General features: G+C 31.9%; 1 protein-coding gene and 1 pseudogene across 17 annotated transcripts in view; one reads left to right on the top strand and one right to left on the bottom strand.

Moving 5' to 3' along the window:
* Window positions 1-21,993, top strand: part of MIA2 (MIA SH3 domain ER export factor 2) — a 79,844-nt gene that overhangs the window by 24,602 nt on the left and 33,249 nt on the right. For 9 of the 17 annotated variants that reach the window (XM_039856751.1, XM_039856748.1, XM_039856757.1 and 6 more), the window contains 14 exons: window positions 790-921; window positions 4,297-4,318; window positions 4,971-5,059; window positions 8,679-8,750; window positions 10,259-10,285; window positions 10,878-10,988; window positions 11,632-11,703; window positions 12,233-12,337; window positions 13,150-13,272; window positions 14,802-14,919; window positions 16,167-16,213; window positions 16,924-17,014; window positions 18,804-18,942; window positions 21,888-21,989. In XM_039856751.1, coding sequence (XP_039712685.1) covers window positions 790-921; window positions 4,297-4,318; window positions 4,971-5,059; window positions 8,679-8,750; window positions 10,259-10,285; window positions 10,878-10,988; window positions 11,632-11,703; window positions 12,233-12,337; window positions 13,150-13,272; window positions 14,802-14,919; window positions 16,167-16,213; window positions 16,924-17,014; window positions 18,804-18,942; window positions 21,888-21,989 — 1,250 coding nt within the window. The remainder of the gene's footprint in view (window positions 1-789; window positions 922-4,296; window positions 4,319-4,970; window positions 5,060-8,678; window positions 8,751-10,258; window positions 10,286-10,877; window positions 10,989-11,631; window positions 11,704-12,232; window positions 12,338-13,149; window positions 13,273-14,801; window positions 14,920-16,166; window positions 16,214-16,923; window positions 17,015-18,803; window positions 18,943-21,887; window positions 21,990-21,993) is intronic. The other 8 variants (XM_039856752.1, XM_039856750.1, XM_039856766.1 and 5 more) reach the window with 2 other exon arrangements.
* On the bottom strand, window positions 12,928-13,046 carry LOC120597977 (uncharacterized; annotated as a pseudogene).

Below are 21,993 nucleotides of genomic sequence, written 5' to 3'. Positions count from 1 at the left end.
TTCAAACTTTCTTTTTTTTTTAAGCTGCAGATCCATTTTTCCTGTTGTAGGGAAATCTTATATGGAACCCAATATACTCTGTAGGTAAAACCTAAACTGGTTGAAATAAGGTTTAGAGCACCTGAGCTCAGCTTCTTTCTTTGGTCTACTCTCCTCTTATTCTCATCCTCAGAAGTTCTGAGGCATCTTGTAGAACCCCAGTTTGAAAATCATTGCGTTTCACAATGCTGCTGTTTTTAATCACTTGGTGATAGTGTTTGAAAGGTGCCAGAAAAAAATATACTTGGATACCTTTTGTTTGGTGTTCGTCTGGCAGCCCATTTCATGAAAAGGATGTTAATAGTGTTTACATATAAACTTGTACTTAGGTTTGTGTCTTAGTTCATTTGGACTGTTCTAACAAAAATGCCATAGACGGGGTAGCTTAAAATTTTTTCTCATAGTTCTGGAGGCTGGGAAGGCCAAGATCAAAGTGTCACAAATCAGGTGTCTGGTGAGGGTATGCTTCCTGGTTCATAGTCTCCTTCCTTGTAACCTCACATGGTGGAAAGGTCAAGGGATCTTTCTGTGGCTTCTTTTATAAGGGCACTAATCCCATTCATGAGGCCTGCACTCATAACCTAATCGTTCCGAAAGGCCCTGCTTCTCAATACCATCACACAGGGGATTAGGATTCAACATGCAGATTTTGGGGTGAGAGGGGACACAAACATTCAGTGCATAGCAGTTTGTCATCAACACTTTTGATAAAAAGTATATTTTAAAAAGTTAATTTTCTTTGTCTTGAAGGTTGTGGCAGCTTTGCCTGAAGATATGAGACCAGGTCCTACTCCCTATGGTTTGCCTGGGGAATTGCTGATATGTGCAGCTACTGTTGGATTTTTTGCTTTTTTTTTGTTTTTGTGGAGAAGTTTTCGATCGGTAAGTAACCAATGCTGTATAGTAAGAGAATGTTCATTTTATCTTCAGCTAGAACAAATAATATGAGAAACATGTCTTTCGTTTTAAGGAAACAAATTAAGTTGTAGTTATGTTTCTACTGTTACTAGAAACAATATGGATTTAGAGGAATTTTTTAAGCGTAAAATTTTAAAGAATTTCTTTGTAGAAATGTTCTACACTAATACTAAAACTCTTCCTTTATTAATGATTGATTGATTGATTTTGGTTTGTGTTTGTTTTTAACAGTATACTAAACATCTGTGAGTTTGCCACCTAACCTGGAAACAAAAACATTGACTATCACTTTTATTTAGGTGATCCTCCCTCATTTCATCCCCCTACTTCTCTCTGTACTAGAGGTAGCCCTGTTCTGGATTCTGTGTTGATTATTCCCATGCCTTAAAAAAATTGTTTTTGGTCATATCTTCATCTATTCTTCAAAAGTATAGTATGTAATTTTACTTGGTATCATCCCATATATCATGTTTTGAAACTTTTTTACCCCATCCTATATTGCTAAGGTTCATCTATATTTTTGGATGAGGTTTAATTTTTTTCATTTTTATTACTCTAGGCTATTACATTATAAGAATATGCTAAAGTTCATTTGTTTTCTTTTAGTTATTTTTTGTTACAGTTAGTGCTGCTGTGTATAATATTCTTATACGTATCTTGTATACTTTTAAGCTTCTCTTGCGAATATACTTAGGTGTATGATTACTGGGTTATAGGATATGTGGAGGTTCTACTTTTAAAAGATAATGCCAAATTCTTTTCCAAATTTTCTGTACCAGTTCACACCTGTACCAGCAATATATAAGAGGTCCTAGGGATCTATTTGATTTCTCTCCTCTCCAACACTTGTTATTTTGCCACTTGAATGAGTATAAAGTGGAGTGTTATCATGGTCTTGATTTGAATTCCTCGATCACTATGATATTGAAATCTTTTACTAAATTTACTAGCTGTATGTATTTGTTCTTTTGGGAAATAATTGTTTATGTCTTTTGCCCATTTTTCTGTTGAGTAGTTGTTTTTTATTTGCGGGCATTCTTTATCTATTCTTGATGCTGTCTTTGGTGATTATGTGTATAGCAAACATCCCACTATGAAATAGCTTTTCATTTTCCTTAAGGTGTTTTCTGATGAATAGATATTCATAATTTTAAAATTTTGCTTTTAATCACTTAAGTCCTTGATTCATCTTGAATGCAATTTTTTGTCTGATATGGGATAGAGATTCAGTGTAATTTTCTCACCTTATATACATATTTTTCTCACATTTATTTATTGAATAATCCCTCCTTTCCTTATTCATCTGCCATGTTAGGTATTAGAGTTCCATATACATGTAGACCTTTACTGTACTCTTAATTCTATTCCATTGATTATTGTTGAAAACAGATATATGTATATTATTCTGTATCTTCCCCTTGAGTTAAATGACTAATTTGTCTTGTTCATGTATTATGTATTCTTGCTCTTTTTTGCTTATTTCATCTATCAAGAATGAAGAGAAGTGGGCTAAATTCTTCTTTCATGATTTATCACTTTCCATAGTTCTGTCAAATCTTGCTTTACATATTTTGATCGTATTTTGTGGGATACGTGTTTGGAATTTCTGTGTCTCTTGGTGGATTGAACCTTTTATCAATGATCTAGTGACCCTCTATAACTCAAGTGATGCTTTGGTCTTATTAAAGTCTCTTATCTGATGTTAACATAGGCATACCGACTTTCTTTTGGTTGATATTTGATATGTCTTTTTTCATCTTCATACTTTTTAACCTTTCTTTGGTCTTTTACTTAATGTGTGTCCTGTGTAACTTCTTTTATATCTAATCTGACAACTTTTGTTTTTTCACTTGAGTTTAGTCTGTCTACCTATGATTATTGATATTTTGGATTAGTTTCTTCCAGCTTAGTTTATTAATTTGTTCTACTTTCTATATGTTTCTTTTAATTCTCTTTATATTAATAGTACATCTTCCTACTAAGAAGATAAGGACCTTAGCATGCTCTCATATCCCCTGGTCTCTTTCACTTTCTAACCTCATAATGTTGTTATAATCTAAAATTTTCGTTCTGGATATATTTCTCTTTTTCTTGTCTTTGTTCTTAACTTTCTCCTCCATCCCTGCCCCCTCCCTCAAGACTACAAAAAAATATTACCAAGATATTTGATCACCCTTTATTGACATATCTCTTACAGGATTTCCTGGATTTAATTCTTCCCATATTTGAATACTTCTTTTAAGATTGTTCTAGTGTGGGTCTTTGTATGGCAAAGCTTCTAAGACTTTATTTGGAATGCTTGAGGATATTTGAATTAAGTCCTCACAGTGGAATGATAATTTGTTGGATATAACCATTTTAGGTCTAAAGTTCTTTTTAATACTTTAAAACCCTCGCTTCCTTGTTTTTTTTACATGTAATTTTACTTATCGAAAAGTCTAATGTCTGATTCTTATTTGTAGTTGATCTGTTCTCTGTGGAAGCTTTAAGAATCTTTTAATTTGATATTCTTATTTCAACGTAATGTGTCTAGGTTTGAAAAAATTTTATTTCTTCTTTAGAATTTTCTGGAATCTCTTAATATGAGATCTTTTATCATTTTTTTTTAATTCCAGGAAATTTCTTCTGCATTTTATATTTTTATTTCTCTTTTTGGGACTACTATGTTTTAGATGTTGGCCCTTAACACTTAAGACTTTTATATGTTTTAACTTTTTTTCCCAAATATTTTTTTTGTATTTTCCTGTTACCTTTTGAGATAATTCCTCACTTTTATGGTTCAGTTAACTAATTTATTCCTCATCTTTACCTCTTTCACTATACCTTGACTTTACAATTGTCTTTTAATTTTATCTCTATACATCTTATGTAGACAATTTAAGTCCCCATTGTTTCTTACATTTGCTTATATTGCCTCAACCCTAAACCTGATCCCCTTACACATGGAATTTTTCCTTCATTATTTGAGAGAGAGAAGTTGGAACATTTCTCAAATTGTGTTGTTTTGAATATTAGCACTAGGTGAAGGAGATAATAGGGGCATCCTGAAATAGTTTGTTTTAGGGTCAAATATGTTTGAGGAACAGTGGGCTAAATAAAATAGGTATTTTTAAGATACAGTTATTTCAGAGCCTTTAATATGCTGATATACAATGTGAACCTTCAATAGGGAAACTTTAATATGTAGCATTTATCTCATTGAACATAGAACACTTGGCTAACTTATATTCATACTAAGGCAATAGAAAAATGTTATTTTTAATTTGGCAGTGTAAATTAAATTAGATTTACTCGAATGTATATTTCTTTTAATGTAATTTTGTTTAAAATTTTTTTCAGATTAGAAGCCGGCTTTACATGGGTAAGCTCTTTTTTTCTACTTTAGATCTCACCATTTAAAATCATTTATAATTTTAAAACTTAAAACAATTTACATGTGATAATATTAACTTATTAAGGTAACATTGATTAATGACATATGATTTTTAGGTGTATAAGATTATAATTTGACATATGTGTACTCTATTGTATGCTCACCACCTGAGGTCTGGTTTCCTTCTGTTACCATATATTTGACCCTTCACCCACTTCATCCTCTTCCCACCTTCTTTCCCCTCTGGTAGCCACCATTCTGTTTTCTGTATCTGTGAGTTTATTTTTATTTGTTTTGTTCATTTGTTACTTTTTATTTTATATTACACATATGAGTGAAATTATACTATTTGTCCTTTTCCATCTGGCTTATTTCACTTAGCATAGTACTCTCAAGATCCATCCATGTCACAAATGGCAGTATTTTGTTATGTTTTTATGGCTGAGTAGTATTTCACTGTGTGTGCATATGTGTGTGTATGTGTGTATGTGCCACATCTTCCTTAACTAGTCATTTGTCAGTGGACACTTAGGTTGTTTCCATGACTTGGCTATTGTAAATAATGCTGCAATGAACATAGGGGTACATATGTCTTTATGAATAAGCGTTTTCATAGTTTCACTTTTTTTTTAATTTTTAGGAAGAGAGAAAAAGCTTGCTGTAGAACTTTCTACACTAATCGAAGAAAAATGTCAACTACTTGAAAAATTTAGCCTTGTTCAAAAAGAGGTAAGACATTTTTGAAAATGTTAACATTCATGTTAGCGTCAGAGGACTTTATACTTCTTTATTAATGCTTTATTTGCAAAGTATGAGAGTTCAGTTGCTCCTCATATTACCTATCTTATTAATTTTAACTGTTGTGGTAGGTGCATAGTGGTGTCTTGTGATTTCAATTTCCCTTTTCCTGACTAATGTGGTTAAGCACCTTTTCATATGTTTTTTGGCCATTTTGTTCTTTTTATGAAGTTTTCTGTTTCCTTTTACATTTTTAAAGGTACGATTATCTATTTTGTTTTTGATACATAGCATTTTTTTCTATGTTTTGGATATGAGTCCTTTGTCAGATATATGTATGGCAAATATCTTCCACTATGCCTTTTTATTTCAAATGGTGTCTTGGTAAGCAGAAGTTTTTAATTTTAGCGTAGTCTAATTTGTCAGTCTTTATGATGACTGCTTTTTGCTTCCTAGTGCAGAATTTTTGTCTGCTCAAGGATACGAAGACATTCTTATCTTTTAGAAACTTTATTGTTTTACTTTCCTCATTTAGTCTTTATTAGTTAGCTAGGACTGTCATAACAAAATACCATAGACTTGGTGAGTTACACACAGAAATTAACTTTTGCGTAGTTCTGGAGGTTGGAAGTCCAGGATCAAGGTGTTGTCAGGTTTGGTTTCTTTCTAGCTGCTTTTCTTGGCTTGAAGATTGCTGTCTTCTTTCCCTGTCCTCACATGGTCTTTCCTCTTTGCTGGTGCCTGTTTCTGGTATTTCTCTGTCCAACTTTTTTTCTCTCAGAAGGACATCAGTCACATTGGATTAGGGCCCACCCTAACAACCTCAGTTTAATTTAATCACCTCTTTAAAGCGCCTATCTCCAAATATAGTCAAATTCATACTGTGGATTGGGGCTTCAGCATATGAATTTCTGTGTGTGGGGGAGAAACTTCAGCTCAAATTTAATTAGTCTTTGCTTGGAATTGAATCTGTGGTAGTGTGATTTGGAGGTCAAGATTCAGAGTTTTTCATATGGATGTTGAATTAATCAGTGCTATTTATTGAAAAGACCATCTCTTTGTTCTGTAGTGTCATCTTAAATCAAGTGACTGTATATGTCTGAGTCTGTATCTATATCTTTTGTCCTGTTAGTCTGTTTTTTAAATTTTCATGTCAACCATGTTTTTTTAATCTATCATATTTTTATAACAAGTCATGATATCTGACAGTGTAAACCTCCAAGTTTTTTGTTCTTCAAGATTGTCTTGGTTATCTTGGCATTTTATCTCTCCACATAAATTTTAAATCATTTCATTAGTTTACACGTGCACATAGCCTGCTTGGAATTTGATTGGGATTACATTGAATATATAGATCAATTTGGAGAGAATGGACATTTTTATAATGTTGAGTTCTTATCTTTGTAATATGGTATATCCCTCCATTTTTGTCTTCTTAAAATTCTCTCAGTATTGTTTTATACATTTTTGGATTGAGGTCTTACACATTGTTTTATACATTTTTGGATTGAGGTCTTAAATCTTTTCTTAGATTCAATCCCTGGTATCTGATGATTTTTAAAACTATTGTAAATAGTAGTTTTTTTTTACAGCTTTGTTGAGATATTATTCACATACTATACATTCACCCATTTAAAGTGTACAAATGCGTGCCTTTTAGTATACTCACAGACTTGTGCATCCATTACCACAATAAATTTTGTTCATTTTTTTACCCCAAAAGGAAATGCTACACCCCTTAGACAGCACCTTTTGCCCCATCTCCTCCATTTCTAAGCCCTAGACAATTAACCTACTTTTTGTTTCTATAAATATACCTTATGTGATGTCTTCAAGGTTCATCTATGTTGTAGCAAGTATCCGTATTTATTTTTTTTGCCAAACACTATTTATATTTCAGTTTATATATCCATCTGTCAGTTGATGGACATTTGGATTATTCTCCTTTTTGGCTGCTGCCATGCACAAATTTTTGTGTGGATGTATGTTTTTAATTCTTTTGGGTCTATACTTAGGAGTGGAATTGCTAGATGTCTATTTAACTTTTGAAGAACTACCAAATTGTTTTCTATAGTGACCGTACCAGTTTACATTCCTACCAGCAGTATGTGAGTGTTCCAGTTTCTTTACATTCCTTCCCAACACTTATTTGTCTTTTTGATTATAGCCAATGTCTGACTGAGAACGCCATTATCTGTGTCCTTTGAGAGTCTGCTTCTTGCTGGCTTTTTCCCTTGGTTTTCAGTCAAATCTTGTCTTCTTGAATACCAGGTTATTTTATGTTGAGTATCAGTAATAGTATAACAAAAATCGCATGGATAATTTTGATGCTATGGATGATACTGTCTTTCTTAAGTGAGGGTTTACTATTGCTTCTCATAGGCAGATGGGCTAGGACATTTGAAATCATAGATTACTTACTCACAGATTGAGATGTTTAGAAACTTTGGCCTCAGTTAAAGTAATTAGTCTGTTTCTAGTTTAGACTTTCTTATAAGTTGGCCAGTGTGGGTTGGTATTAGTTTTCTATTGCTGCTGTAACAAATTACCACAAACTTGGTGGCATAAAGTAACACAAACTTATTCAGTTATAGTTCTGGAGATCAGAAGTCTAAAACCAGACAGATAGGGCGAAAATTAAGGTATCAGCAGTCTGTTTCTTCATGGAGGCTTCAGAAAAGAATCTGTTTCTAGCTTTTTCCACCTTTTGGAGGATACTCACATTCTTTGGCTCATAGCTGCATCACTCTGTTCTTTGCCTGCATCTTCAAATCATCTTCTCTCCTAACTTTTATCCCCTGGCATTCCTCTTATAAGGACCCTTGGGATTATATTGAGCCCACCGAGATAATTCTACATATTCTTTCTATCTCGAGATCCTTAACTCATCACATCTGGAAATTTGGGGGGTTAGGGTGGAATTTGGGAAGGTCATTATTCATCCTACAACAGAGTCCCACCCTAAAACCTGAGCTCCATGGCTCATCCTACTCGTCAGATCCTGAACTCCAAATTTTGTCTTCTCCAAATTTGAACTCCAAATTTTGAGACCTCCACAGATATCCTGTTTTTCAGTATTTTTGTCCAGCTCTTTTTCCTGTTCTTAGCAAGAAGGTTGATCCAAAACAACCTGGTCTTCTCTGTAATCACTTATTTTTTTTAAAGCATTGAAGTAAATGCATTTTGCTAAATCCTATAGCATTGTATGTTTCATTGTCCTTATTTTACATTATCCTTGGTTGTTTTCTTTATCTTTTAAACATTTTATATTCCCTACTTTATTTGTTGTATAATTTGGATTAGAAGTGAAAATTTCTAATGGCTACTAAGTATAAATTTATCTTTAATAAATAGGTAGACTTTGGATAGCTCTCTTAAGCTTATGTGTGAAGTTCTGCCATTTGTTGTCCAATCTAGAGGGTTGTGATGTGTTAGCTGCCCTGGCTTTGTTTGTTTTTGTGATCATATTGGAAGAACTTAAAGCTAAGTAAATCCAAGTAAATTTAACGTACCTGTGGAAGTAGATTATGTCTGCTTCTTAGACACCTATCCAGATAAAACTTGGAATAAAATTTGTAGAGTTTTTACTCACAATGTTGCTTTATTTTAGTATGAAGGCTTAGAGTCATCTTTAAAGGATTCCAGCTTTGAGAAGGAGTCGACAGAAGCACAAAGTTTAGAGGTAAAAACCAATAGTATAATTATAAAAGCTGGGGGAAGATTCTTACTAAATTACACAAACTTTAAAAAGTAATGCATCTTCTCAAAACTATTTCAAAGGAAATGTGAAAGAGCTTCTCTGAACTTTTTTAAAGAAAAGGTTAAATATAGGAAATAGAACATTAGTAAGTAGCATAAAATATTTTAAATATTTGAGCTCTTGTCGCTAACTTGTTTGGAGTGAGGCACCTTTGGTTCACTAGAATCTAGGCATTATAGAAGCTCATTTTTAATTCCTGGGAAATGTATTATTTTTTTGTGGCCATTTTTTTCTTTTTGATTCACTTTGCTACAGAAAGAAAAATAGGATTTCTAAAAATAAATTTAGCAATAGTTGGCAACCACAGATTATGTATATTGTGTCAGTACTTGCCTTTACTTCATCCCCATTATATTAGGAGCTGGCTAGAATTAGATCAGAGATTTTTATTATAAGCAGTGGTGTGCTGGTAAATATTTAACAACTGGCTCTCTGAAAAGCAGGAGGCCTTATTTTGCTGAGTTCTGTTGTATAAATACTCTGACTGTGACCAATTTCAAGATGCCAACATGATGTGATGAATGTAGAATTTGGAAGAGGTAGGCATACTTGGCCCTCCTGGGCCAGGTATGATTTGGGTAATAGTAAGGAAGGGAAGTATAATAATTTGTCATTTAGCTAAACTACAACAGATTAGGGTAATGGGAGTGCCTTACTACCGTTTTGAGATGGAAGTGTTGTAAAAAGCTTACTAACATTAAAGTAGAAAACAATGGACTTTGTATCTTTGGCGCATGTCTTTACTCAGTCCAGCTTGGCAGTTCTCAGTCACCGATGTCTGTAATCATCAGAAAGTCAGATTCAGAATTTCCTAGTAGAATGAAGAGTAAGTGAAAATTGAATTCCAAATACAATAAATTTAATCTTTTCTTTCATTTGTTACCTGTTAATATACTCAAGAACTTGTTGAAATTGTTATATGTATTTTTTGTTGATATTCTCTTGTAACTATTGTTCTAGTAGTTTGATTAAAAAAGAATTTAAAAAGGCATTTACATGCTAACAGAAGAGCAAACACTGGAATGCAAAGACATTTACTCAAGCTTGGTGGTATTATGGATAAAATAAAACACCAGTTTATTATCAAGGCATTTAAATCACGTAATCTAGCATGAAGATTTGCTAAATTTTTCTTTAAAATGGACATTTGGAAGTTTTTCTCTAATTTTATTATTTTTCAAAAACATAGTGTTTATTTTCAAGATTGGTAAATATAATTGAATATAAAAAACTTGATGGTTGAATCTGTAGATAAAATCAAAACAATATAGTAATTTGATTCAAGTTGGAATTCATATAATCAAATAGTAAAATTTGGGGAAATATATATAAATAAGTTTTTAACCATTATAATATAGTGTGTATTTGTTCTGTTTTATTTTGGCTTGCATTAAATTCTTTGAATTTTGGTTTATTTTTTTTTTAACAAGTTTGTTGAAGGATCCCAAATATCAGAGGTATGTTTATTATATTTAATATCCAATTGGAATAATCCAATAACTAATCATTTTTAATTCAGAAGGTCACAGAAAAATAATATTCTATAGTATATTATTGGAATAGAATATTATTCTAATATAGAATATTATTTTGAAGCAATCTTGATTGGTTTTTGAATTTATTTTTTATTTTGTCTTTAATTATATTAAAGTGGATTTATTTCTCATTTTCCCCTTCATAATGCTTTAAAGCAGAGGTTGGCAAACTAGACTCTGGGCTTGCCAACTGTTTTTGTAAATAAAATTTTATTGGAACACAGCTGTGCTCATTCATTTATATATTATTTTTGCTTCCTCACTACACAGGCATAATTGAGTAATTGGGATGGAAACTGCATGGCCTGCAAGCCTAAAATATTTACTCTCTGGCTCCTTATAGAGAAAGTTTGCTGACCACTATTAGAATTGCTATTATTTCAATGTTCTATAAATGAAGAAATAAACTAAACTTATTTAACTTATAGCATGTATGTTTGATTATACTTATGCCCTGATTTACCCTAATGAAAAATTCCTATGTTCGTCTTATAAAATTGGCTTCTTCTTTTAGGCCATCTATGAAAAGCTGAACTTGTCCAAATCTGAACTTGAGGATGAAATACTCTTTCTGGAAAAAAAGTTAAAAGAAGAGAAATCTAAACATTCTGAACAAGATGAATTGGTAAGGCTCTTGTGTTTGAGAAGACTATAAGAAAAAGAAAGTTACTGAATTTTAAAAAATTAATATGCTATCAGTTACAGTATTATGTGCACAGTAAAAAATTCAAAGAATACAGAAGGCTGTGAAGTAGAGAGTAAAAATTTCCAGATTTACTAGCTCTTTTCATTTGCTCAAGGTTATTATTATCACGTTAAGTTTCCTGCATATTTTTAAAGAAATTTTCTATACATGCTATGGAAGTAGCTCACATAAATAATTTAAGTTGAATAATCACATACATAGTAGATTTTATTTTATCACTCAAAAGCTATGTTAAGAACATTTTAACTTTATTTGTCATCCTATTTTAAAATCTGTCTTAAGGAAGGTTTTGATGTGTATAAAATTATTTAGTGAGATATGACATTAGTGGACTTATCTGGAGCCTATATAACTTAAATGTAATATTAAAGATGAGATAAAATACTATTATGTAACTTTCATATAAAATTTCTTTAAGCATATGGCTGAGCAGATTTCTTAATTTGAGCCCTCAACTTTTTGAGGAAAGTGTTAGGTTAACAATATATCTAATATATGTGGCATCTTGGAAACCGGAGGAGTTTAGTAAATACTTGTTTATTGATTGATACTGTCTTTCTAGATGGTAGATATTTCAAAAAGGATACAGTCCCTAGAAGATGAATCAAAATCCCTCAAATCGCAAGTAGCTGAAGTAAGTTGAATTAGTCTAATAGGTTTGTTGCTTTTGAAAATTATTTCAATTTTATTTTATGATTAAAAATAATATATAATATTAGAATTTGAGATATAAGGGTCTTAGGTATATATTTTTTATACATGGTACCTCAGGAAAGTTGAATTTTTTATTGGACGATTTATTTATTGAGCTATTGCTATGTACTGGTCACTGTTGAAGATGTTTGGCACTTAACATTAGTAGATAGAATTGACAGAAAAACTCTCATAAAGTTTAAATTCTGGTAAGAGACAGTGACTAAAAAGTTAACAAAACTTGCTATGTAGTTCATAGAAGGTTACAAGAGTTTAAATCAAGATCCAAGGTCACATGGCAGGTTAATATCAGACCCATTATTTTAGGCCAGCTTTTTTTCTGCTATGCCGTGTTACCTCTCTTATTAACGTTGGTGTGTTTTTTACTTTAAGTCCATGTTATAGAGAGTATGTATAAAAAAGCTATTGTATTAAACTGTTATAAACTCAATATGTTGTATTTTACTTAGGCCAAAACAACTTTCAAAATATTTAAAATGAATGAAGAACGACTTAAGGTAGCTATAAAAGATGCTTTGAGTGAAAATTCTCTACTTCAGGAAGGCCAGAAACAGGTTTGTACTGTATAGGGATTCTTCATCTTGTGAATATGTAATTATAAATCTTCTGGGCATACTCATGACTGACCCATGCTAAGGGCAAGAATGAGCTTTTCTTGGAGAGCATGAGAACAGGACAATCTCCTGTGTGTCCCTTGGTGTCCTCCTTATGTAGGAAAAATTTTAATAAAGTAAGATATGGCATGTTATATGGGATATAAGGAACTGTAAGGAATGACCAAATCTAACAGACATAAATGTGTCAGAAAACTTTTTATTTGATATAAATTTATTACGTCAACCAGTCAAAGAATGTTAAAGTGTCTGTTATTTCATATTACCACTCTTTTGAAGGTTCTTTGAAAATAGGAGCCTTCCTTCCCTCCCTCCCTCCCTCTTTCCTTCCTTTCTTCCTTTTTTCCTTCCTTCTTTCCCTCTCTCTCTCTTTCATTCCATCCCTTATTCTTTTCCTCCCTTCCTTCTTAGCAACACATTGCATTGTTTTTTTTTTTATTTTTCATTTTTTAGGTGAGGCAACCCTTGGTTGATCTCACAGATTACAAGGACCTTGTCAGTTTACAATCCCTTATTTTTTTTATTTTTTACGCCTGCAGCACCTAGTCTTCCTAGCTGATCTCCCATCCAAGTACTAACCAGGCCTGACTCTGCTTAGCTTCTGAGATCACATGGGATTGGGCTTGTTCAGGGTAGCATGGCCATAGACTGTATTGGTTTTCTTTTTAAAGTTATCAATGATAAACTTAAATAAATAAGGATGGTAAGGTAATATGAGTTGTTTTTCTTTTTTTGTTGGGTTTGAATTTTAGCTTTTACAGGAATCTAAAGAATGGAAAGAACAAGTGAGTGAACTTAATAAACAGAAAATGATTCTTGAAGACTCCAAAGCACATGCGAAACAAGTTCTATATGATAAAGAAAATCAGATCAAGGTAAATGGCCCTGGTTTTAGTGACCGAGTTAGCTAGAATTTTATACTAATTTTTGAAATTTGAAAATTTCTGTTTTTAGCAGTTTTATTTTGATCATTTATTTTGCCCGATTTGAAGACTTTTTCGGCATACATTGCAATTTGTATTAGTATTATCATCTGTGCTGCCAAATGCTCCTTGAAGAGTTACAGATTTGTAGTATACAGATATCAACATTTCATATGTTTTTTTATCCCTCTTTTCCTCTCCTTTGTATTTTAGCCTAGGTATTTAATGAAGAAAAAGAATAATGGATTTTACTTTTGTCTTTAGACAGCCATCTACTTCTGTTGATAAGAAGAGGTTGGAAAGAATTTTAGAAATTGGACAGATGAAGTTATATGTATTGGTTGAATATCTTTAATACTTAGGTTAATACTTTCACAGAGATGAATACTTAAATCTAATTGAAACTTGGCTCTAATAGGAATACAATAATTGATATTACTGTTCAGATTTGTTGACTTTTTCCTACTCTCTGTCTCACCCTCCTAACCTCTTTCCTGCCTGCTCTTCTAAATCTTATACTTTCAAGCTGCAAACATACTTGGCTATGAGGATCAAGCAATAAGATGTAAAACTAACGTTCTGTAATCTACAGTGAAGTGGATGTTATCATCTTGAAAAATATGCATTTATGCCATTTATGTTGTTACTAAGAATGTTTTCAAGATTTCATCTTTAGAAGTTGTATTCATAATTTGGCACATTATTTATTTTTTTTCTGCCTAAATTTACTCTACTAAAGGACTTTGGAGTTTTCCGAAACAGAACAAGAATAAGATGCTAATCTCAAACTCTACTCAAAGCTATAGGCCATGTTATTTGTGCTTAGAGGGAGCTGATCGAAGGGTGGAAATTGTAGAGAAGAATGGATTTTTAGCTGAGTCCTTCCACAGAAGTAAATGGCACAGTCATTTTATTATCCGTAGTGCTAGAAAATCTTTCTTTATTCAATAAAATTCAAAAAGTACTGTTGGAAAACTTCTAATGCTCCAATTCAGATTCTCTTTTATAATTTCTTTTTCTTTATGTCACCTGAACCCTCCAGCTAGTTGTTTACTTGAATAAATTGAATCTGTGAAATTCGATCTTTTCATATATCATGAACCTCCCTTGCAGGTTAGTTTGACTTCACACGAAATATATGCTCATGTTAATGGCCACTCTTATTTGCAGCATGTGAGAAATCTCATATAAGAAAATGATTTGTTACTTTATAGTCATGATATATTTAGCAAAAATGGGCCATTATCAAGAATTCTATTTGATTTAGGAATAACTGGTTTTGGTTTTTAACTTTAAGAATTTAATAGTCAGTAAATGTTAATCTTTTTGGAGTATTTACATATCAATATCGGTAGAGAATAAGAGCTCATGTACTGTTATTTATGTGCCTTGATTTTTAAAGTACAACTATATACTCAGAAGTTGTTAATTGTTAACATAAGTCATTACCCTCCTTTTTCCCCTCTTTGCTAAATGTCAAGTCTCTGACTGAACGCTTGCTAAAGATGAAAGATTGGGCTGCTGTGCTTGGAGAAGATATAACAGATGATAACTTGGAATTGGAAATGAAGAGTGATTCAGAAAATGGTGCGCACTTAGGTATCAGATGCCTCATTCTCTTGCTAAAAATGATGACCAGCTCTTGTATTTCCTTTTATTTCCCCATGTATACCATGTTCTTTATACACTTGTGCTTTGGCCCATCTTGTCCATCTTTCTCTAATACTCTGTCCATTTCTCACCATCCCTTATAGTTAAGCTTCTGCTGGAATATAGCCTTTTCAGTAATCTTTCTCCAACTCCTCAGACAGACTTACAGCCTTCTTCCTCTTTGTTCTTTTTATATATTGTCTGTATCTTCATTATAGTAATTTTCACATTGCATCATAATTATTATAATGCCTGTTTTTCCCTGTACTGTAAGCAAATCAAATGGATGAGAGAATAGTTTGAAAAAAGGTGAATGTTTTATAAGTGAGTACCTCAGGATAGTTTTTTTGTTGCTTTACTTAGGTGATTCATATGGTTACAGTACTTTATTGTCGGCCATCCAAATGGTTATTGCTGTTGTTGGTTGTAGTCTGGAAACTCAGGAAAAAGTTAAGTTCACTATAGCTACTGAATATTCTCAAACCAATTCCTTTGACTTAAATTTTTTTAAACTTTGGCATAATTATAGACTCACAGGAAGTTGCAAAAAGAGTACGGAGAGATCTTATTTATCTTTCACCTAGTTTTCTATAATGGTAGTCCTTCAGACTTTTGTGTCCTTTCTCTTTTTTCCTCCCTCCACCCCTGCATAATTAACAAAGTTATTAAGGAAGAGAAGATATGTTTTAAAAACATTTTTCTTTGATGATAGCATTAATGAATTGGAAGAAAATTATATTTCCAAAGTAAATACATATAGTTGTGTTTGTACTTTTTCAATTCTGCTTTATTTTCTAAGAAATAATTATTTTTCTAGTGAGACACTCATGCTTGTTTAATGTTATTTTAATTTGGAGTATAATTACACTCAATATTTTGTATAGTGAAGGATTGTAAGAATAGTTGAGACTGTGGACTATATTTAGGTGAGTACCAAATCTCTGTTATAACTCTGTTTTTGGAGTGGTCAAGAACCTTGTTACATGATTTTATGGTACTTCCAGCGCTTTTATTGTTTAACTTCCTGGGAGCAGATCCAAATCCAAGGCCATTCTGTCTTATATCAAATTCATTATTGTAGCAAGAAGAGAGATAATAAGGCTCTAATTGAGTAAACTAATAAAATCATTTGGATGTCTATTGTGACATTGCATTTTCCCCCTAATTTATTGTTATGTTTTTGTTTTTTATTATAGATAATCAACTAAAAGGAGGTTTGAAGAAACTGATTCATGCTGCTAAGGTTTGCATTGCTACATAAATAAAAAAAATAAAGAACTAGAACATGGTTTAAATCCCTATGTCCTTAGTAACTACCTTTAAAGTCCATTTTATAGTTACAATATATGACATTAGAATTTTCAGACGTGATCATACTTATCTTCACCAATTGCTTTTTTCTTTTTTATACCAACTAGTAATTCATATTGTTAATTTTTAGAATTTATGGTAACAAAACTTTTCAAGCTCTATATTCGTTTCTTTTGTCTAAACAACATATTAAAAACATTTATTTTCTCTCATACTTCCCTCTTGAGCATTTTTCTTCCTTTAGTCTCAGTATTTTCTTGTCTCTATTGCCCCATATCCTATTTTGAGAAGTAAATAATAGGTTCTTTTTCTTCTGGTTTATTCTTTCTCTTTTCTACCCTAGTAGTGGTATCCTGATCTTTATTGATCTGTGAGAAGTCTTGGTAATGTAGTTTGAAGATTGCTTTAATCAAACTTATGTTTTAAAAGTAAGCAGAATGAAAATAGCACTGTTTAAGCATCCATCACAGATCTTCTCTATCCCTGTTCTGAAATTTCCAACTATTGATGAATTTGCTGACTTTCTGAGATGGAAACTGCATTGTTAGTTTGTACATTCTAGGCAATAATTTCACCAAAGTGAGATTTTTTTTTTGGTGTAACTGATTAATGTTGCTTTTTTCCTTTTCCCATTCTTTGAAGTTAAATGCTTCTTTAAAAACCCTAGAGGGAGAAAGAAACCAAATTTATACTCAGTTATCTGAAGTAGATAAAACCAAGGAAGATTTTACAGGTGGGTAATATATATATACTTTTAAAGTTTTCCTAAATAAATACATCTCCTTATAGAGAATGGTACCATAAATTGAATCAATTATGAGAAAATCCAATTTGATAGGATTTTAAATAAATTTTGTTTCTTATTTGTGAAAAATTAGTCCTGAGTTTTTTTTTTGTTGTTAGTAAAGCCTTATCTGTTCCTCCATATTTATATGAAATTAAAGTAATGAAATTATTTTAAAAAACATGTAAAACCATACTTATTTTTGAATTTTAGTATTATATGTCTATGGTTTGAGATATTAGAAAGCAGCAAATTAAAACTTAAAATTTTCAAAATCTTTGTAAATTGCAAAATTGACTTTTATAGTGGTACTACTATATTTTACAAATTTTTACAGTATAGTTTTCTCCTTTAATGTACATGCGTAGTAGCACATGCAAGAATGATGTTAGACCTGTAGAACTGAAGTTTTTTTCATTGAAAACATTTTTATTTATTTTGCTGGTATAGTTGATATAAGTAACATCCCATTTTGTAAAAAAAAAAAAGAATTTTACCATAACCATTTACATAAAGAAAGAATGTAAGGACATACTAAAATGTCAACAATAATTATCTTTGAATATGGGATTATAGATAGATTTCTCTTTGACTTTTACAATCTGTATTTTCAAAAATTTCTACAATAGTGAACTGTATTTATTTATAATAAAACACTTTTTGAAAAGGTTGAACCACCAAAGAATCATATTATTAAAAACAAGAGTATAGCCTTATACATGATATTGATATTTGGATTATTTTGGATTTTGAAAAGTAACATTAACTTAAAAATAAATTTTGTTGTATGTGATACATATTACTAAAAGCTATGGGAGCATCACAGGAGGAAAAGATATGGAGCTCTCTTTTAAGGAAGCTGTATTTTAGTATATTAATAGACTCTCAGTGAGGAACTATTCAGTAAGTGCCAGAATACCAAGGATTTGCTCATCAGTTACCCCATTTGTTAATAAAATTGCTTGGCAAATTTTTATTATTTTCTAAAGCTAGTATTTGGAGACTCTATGTCTGCCTGTACCCTCCTTCCAAATTTAACTTTCTTTTTTTAATAGGTCACAAAAAAGGAATTTCTACAATCAATTTTTTCTATTTATAACATGAAAGTTTTATTCTAAACTGCTTCTCCTCTTTGCTCATTATTTACAGTTCTCTTTTAAGAGATAGAGGATTTGAAACAAAATAGTTAAAATAGAAATACAAAAATATAATGATCTAAGTGTTGGTTTATTTTTTTAATAAGATTGATTCAGTTTTAATAGCAATAATATCCAACATTAATGTCTATTAAATGACTGTTCTTGGTAATGGCTTAAAGCTTAAGTCAACAGATGTGAATTTAAAAATATATAGGAGGGTGGCTCCATAATGTAGTGGTTAGCACATCTGCTTTACATGCAGAAGGTCCTGGGTTCCCGCCCCAAGTGGAGCCACGGACCAGGCTCGGGGTGCGCCAGCCCTCAGGTGCACGCTGCGAGCGTATGGGAGGAGATGCCCCGCCTTCAGAGATTCAGTTCTTAAGGGGAAACGGCAACATCCATAGGTCAGAGGTGGAAGTGGGGGCGGAGCGGGGAATTAAAAGAGGGGGAAAAAGAAAAAAAAAAATACCATACAGATTTTCTATTGTTGTTAGAAAGAATTTTGTTTATTAATCATTTAAGTAATTTTTATTTGTATGAAGTGTTAATATGCAACTCAAAATATTTACTCCTTTGTGACTTTTAAAAATTATCTATAGAATATATTAAAAATCTCCAGACTGAACAAGCATCTTTGCAGTCCGAAAATGAACAATTTGAAAGTGAGAATCAAAAGCTTCAGCAGAAACTTAAAGTAATGACTGAACTGTATCAAGAAAATGAAATGACACTTCACAGGTAATAAAAATTATGTTGATAACTCTACTGAATGGCAAGTAAAATTGCTTAAAAATGTTGCATATTCAATTTATATGATTATGCAAAGTTCTCAGTTTATTACTGGGTTATATTTTATCAATTCATTTTTTAAGAAAGTTATTTGATCTTGAAACACCTTCTTCAAGGAAGAAAATGTAAATGATCTTGGACTTTGGCTTTGCAAGCTAGTTCACAAAACCCTCTTTAACTTCTTTTAAATAGTTAACAGATTATTGTTAATTAAACTTTCTAATACTACAGACTCGGTCAGGGAATCTGGGTGGACATCCTGAAATTGAACCCTACTCGTTAATTGCATCTCTGATATATGTAAAACCGATTTCTTTTCACTGTGTAAATTGCTCCTGCCGATCTGTTCCTTGTCTTAGTAAATGGCTGAGTTGCTCAGGGCAGCTGATCAAGCCATCTTTGACTTCTCTCTTTTATATCCCATATTCATTCTACCTTCAAATTCTGTCAGTCTTCCTGTATCTTGAATCTGACTACTTTCCACCACCTCCTATACTACTCTGATCTAAGCCATCATAAGTTAGTATCTGGTGCCGTAGCATCATGACTGGTGTCTCTCTTTATACTCTTAACTTCCTGCTCTGTGTTTTCAGCAGCAGGACAATTCTAAAACATAAATAATGAGCATCGTCATTCTCTTGCTTGGAATCACACTTAGAATTTAATCCAAAGCTTTTGTCATGGCCTACAAGACTCTACCATATCTGGCTTATTTATTTTATTTTTCCTTCACTACATTATAGCCACACTGGCTTTCTTGATGATCTTTAGCATGCCAAGTGCATCTGTATTTCAGGGCTTTTTGTACTTGCCCCTTCTGGCCGGAATGGTATTCCCCTGTAAAAGGTTCAGTCCTTCATTTAATTTAGGCCTAGGTTCAAATGATGCCTCAAAGAACCCTTCCCTGGCTAGCCTCACTAAAACAATACCTGCTACTCCCTGTCCTCTTATCTTGCTTTATGTTTCTTTCTTCATAGCCCTTATTCTCCTCTGATGATTGTCTTTATTTACTTACTTTTTATTTTATCTTCCTCACATTAAATGTAACTCCATGAGAGCATGACTTTATCCTCTTCTCTTTGACTAAATGATAGTAGCTTTATGGTTTTTATCAATAAACCTAGTAATGAGCCCTTCTTTTTAGGTTAGGGTGAAAGATAATACAATTTGGACATAAAAGGGATTTATTTCAAGTGAAAGAAATACTTTTGAGTGTATCTTTTGGACAAAAATATATGATTGATTATGGAATTTCAATGAATAATGTTTAAAATTTCAAAGAAAAATTTCTGTAGATACTCAAAGCAAGGATGGAAGGCTGAGTAGAATCCTAGCTGTATGTATGTTGTTCACGTTGTAATTTCATTTATTACTTTGAAATGTTTTGGATTCCCAAAATATTATGTATTTCATTCTTACATTTAAATGAAAATATTTACTACTCAAATTTAATAAATTATACCACTATGTTTTCTTCAGAATAGAATATAGAGTTGATAGTACTAGTAAAATGTTAAATTAAAATTCTTGCCTACATGCAGTGTAATTTAGATTCAGTCATTTTCTAGATGCTAGATTGATGTTTTTTACTACTGATATATTACATTACTAGCACTTTTCCAAATCTAATATTTGAGAGGAGTGAAATAGTGTAGAAGCTTGATACGTTGTTGCTTTAAATATGTGAAGTAAGATGTGAATGTTTTTTAGTTATATCATTGCGTTTTCTTTCATGGTAAAATTTCCATTGTTAATAAGCCCACCGTAATTCAAGGGGAGGGTTCATAGACTTTACCTCTCAGTGGGAGGGGTATCAGAGAATTTCTGGCCATTTTAAATCTTCACAGTCTGTAAAAACACTGCCATCTCCAAGCTCATTAAACTGTTATGCTTTTCCTAAGGTGATGACTTTTATTTTCTTATAATATCTATGAAATGATTGACCTGGGGAGTGCTTTCTAAGCAATAGGTAATGTAGTATGTAGAATATAAAACGTTTACTGCTGCCCTGTAGAATTTCCTTAGTTTTTTTATCTTGTTCCTCTTTAAAGTTCATGAAGAAAGGGAGATATCCATAGCTAGCACTCCAAATGTGTTTTTCCGTGGTTTTCAATAAATATTTCTTGAGCGTTATTAATGATACCCTGTGGAAACAGCAGGGTAATACAGTATGATGGAGTTAGCTCTATGCCTTGGTCCAGTTATTTAGTTTCTCTGTTCTTCGTGTGTGTGTGTGTCTGTGTGTGTCTGTGTCTGTGTGTGTGTATGTGTTTGTAAATAGTACCCTTTTTATAGAGTTGTTAAGATAATACCTGTAAAGGTTTAAGGACAATTTCTGGCACGTACTAATGGCACAATAAATTAGGTATTAAAAGAGCTAGAAGTGGTAAGCAGGACTACTACTACTTTTATTTACTTTGGGTTCATTATGAGTTGGGGTTTTGTGTGTGTATGAGTGTGAGTGAACTGGCTTAAAGACTAATCACTATTTTAAAACAAACAACTTAAAAATTGTTGAAACACAGTTCATTGGTTGGTAACTTCTAATAAGTGTAATGCTTCTTTATATAAGTATTGATAAATCATAAATATATTAATAGTTTTTATTAATATTTACCTTTGTTAATCTTATTTTTATGATAAATTCTTACAGAAAACTCTTGAAATTTTTATATTAGTAGCACTGTTATTAGACAGGATGCTTTATATTTGAGTTCCTAATATTAAATTCCATGCCAGGAATATTTTCACAAGTACTTTTTTCCCCTTGCATGTGATGTTTTTAGTGGTATTATGCAAACTGCTTTATGGGAAGCACCCATATATAATTAAAGATATATAATTGATTATTTTATGACATATAGTAAAAGAAAGAAAATACTTTTTGTTTTAAGGAAATTAACGGTAGAAGAAAATTACCGGTTACAGAAAGAGGAAAAACTTTCCAAAGCAGATGAAAAGATCAGTCATGCAGCTGAGGAGCTGGAAACCTATAGGTAT

Source organism: Pteropus medius, unplaced genomic scaffold, assembly GCF_902729225.1.
Source record: "Pteropus medius unplaced genomic scaffold, Ma_sr-lr_union100, whole genome shotgun sequence".
NCBI lineage: Eukaryota > Metazoa > Chordata > Mammalia > Chiroptera > Pteropodidae > Pteropus > Pteropus medius.
Note: the sequence above shows the minus strand (reverse complement) of the source record. Positions and strands in the feature narration are given on the sequence as shown.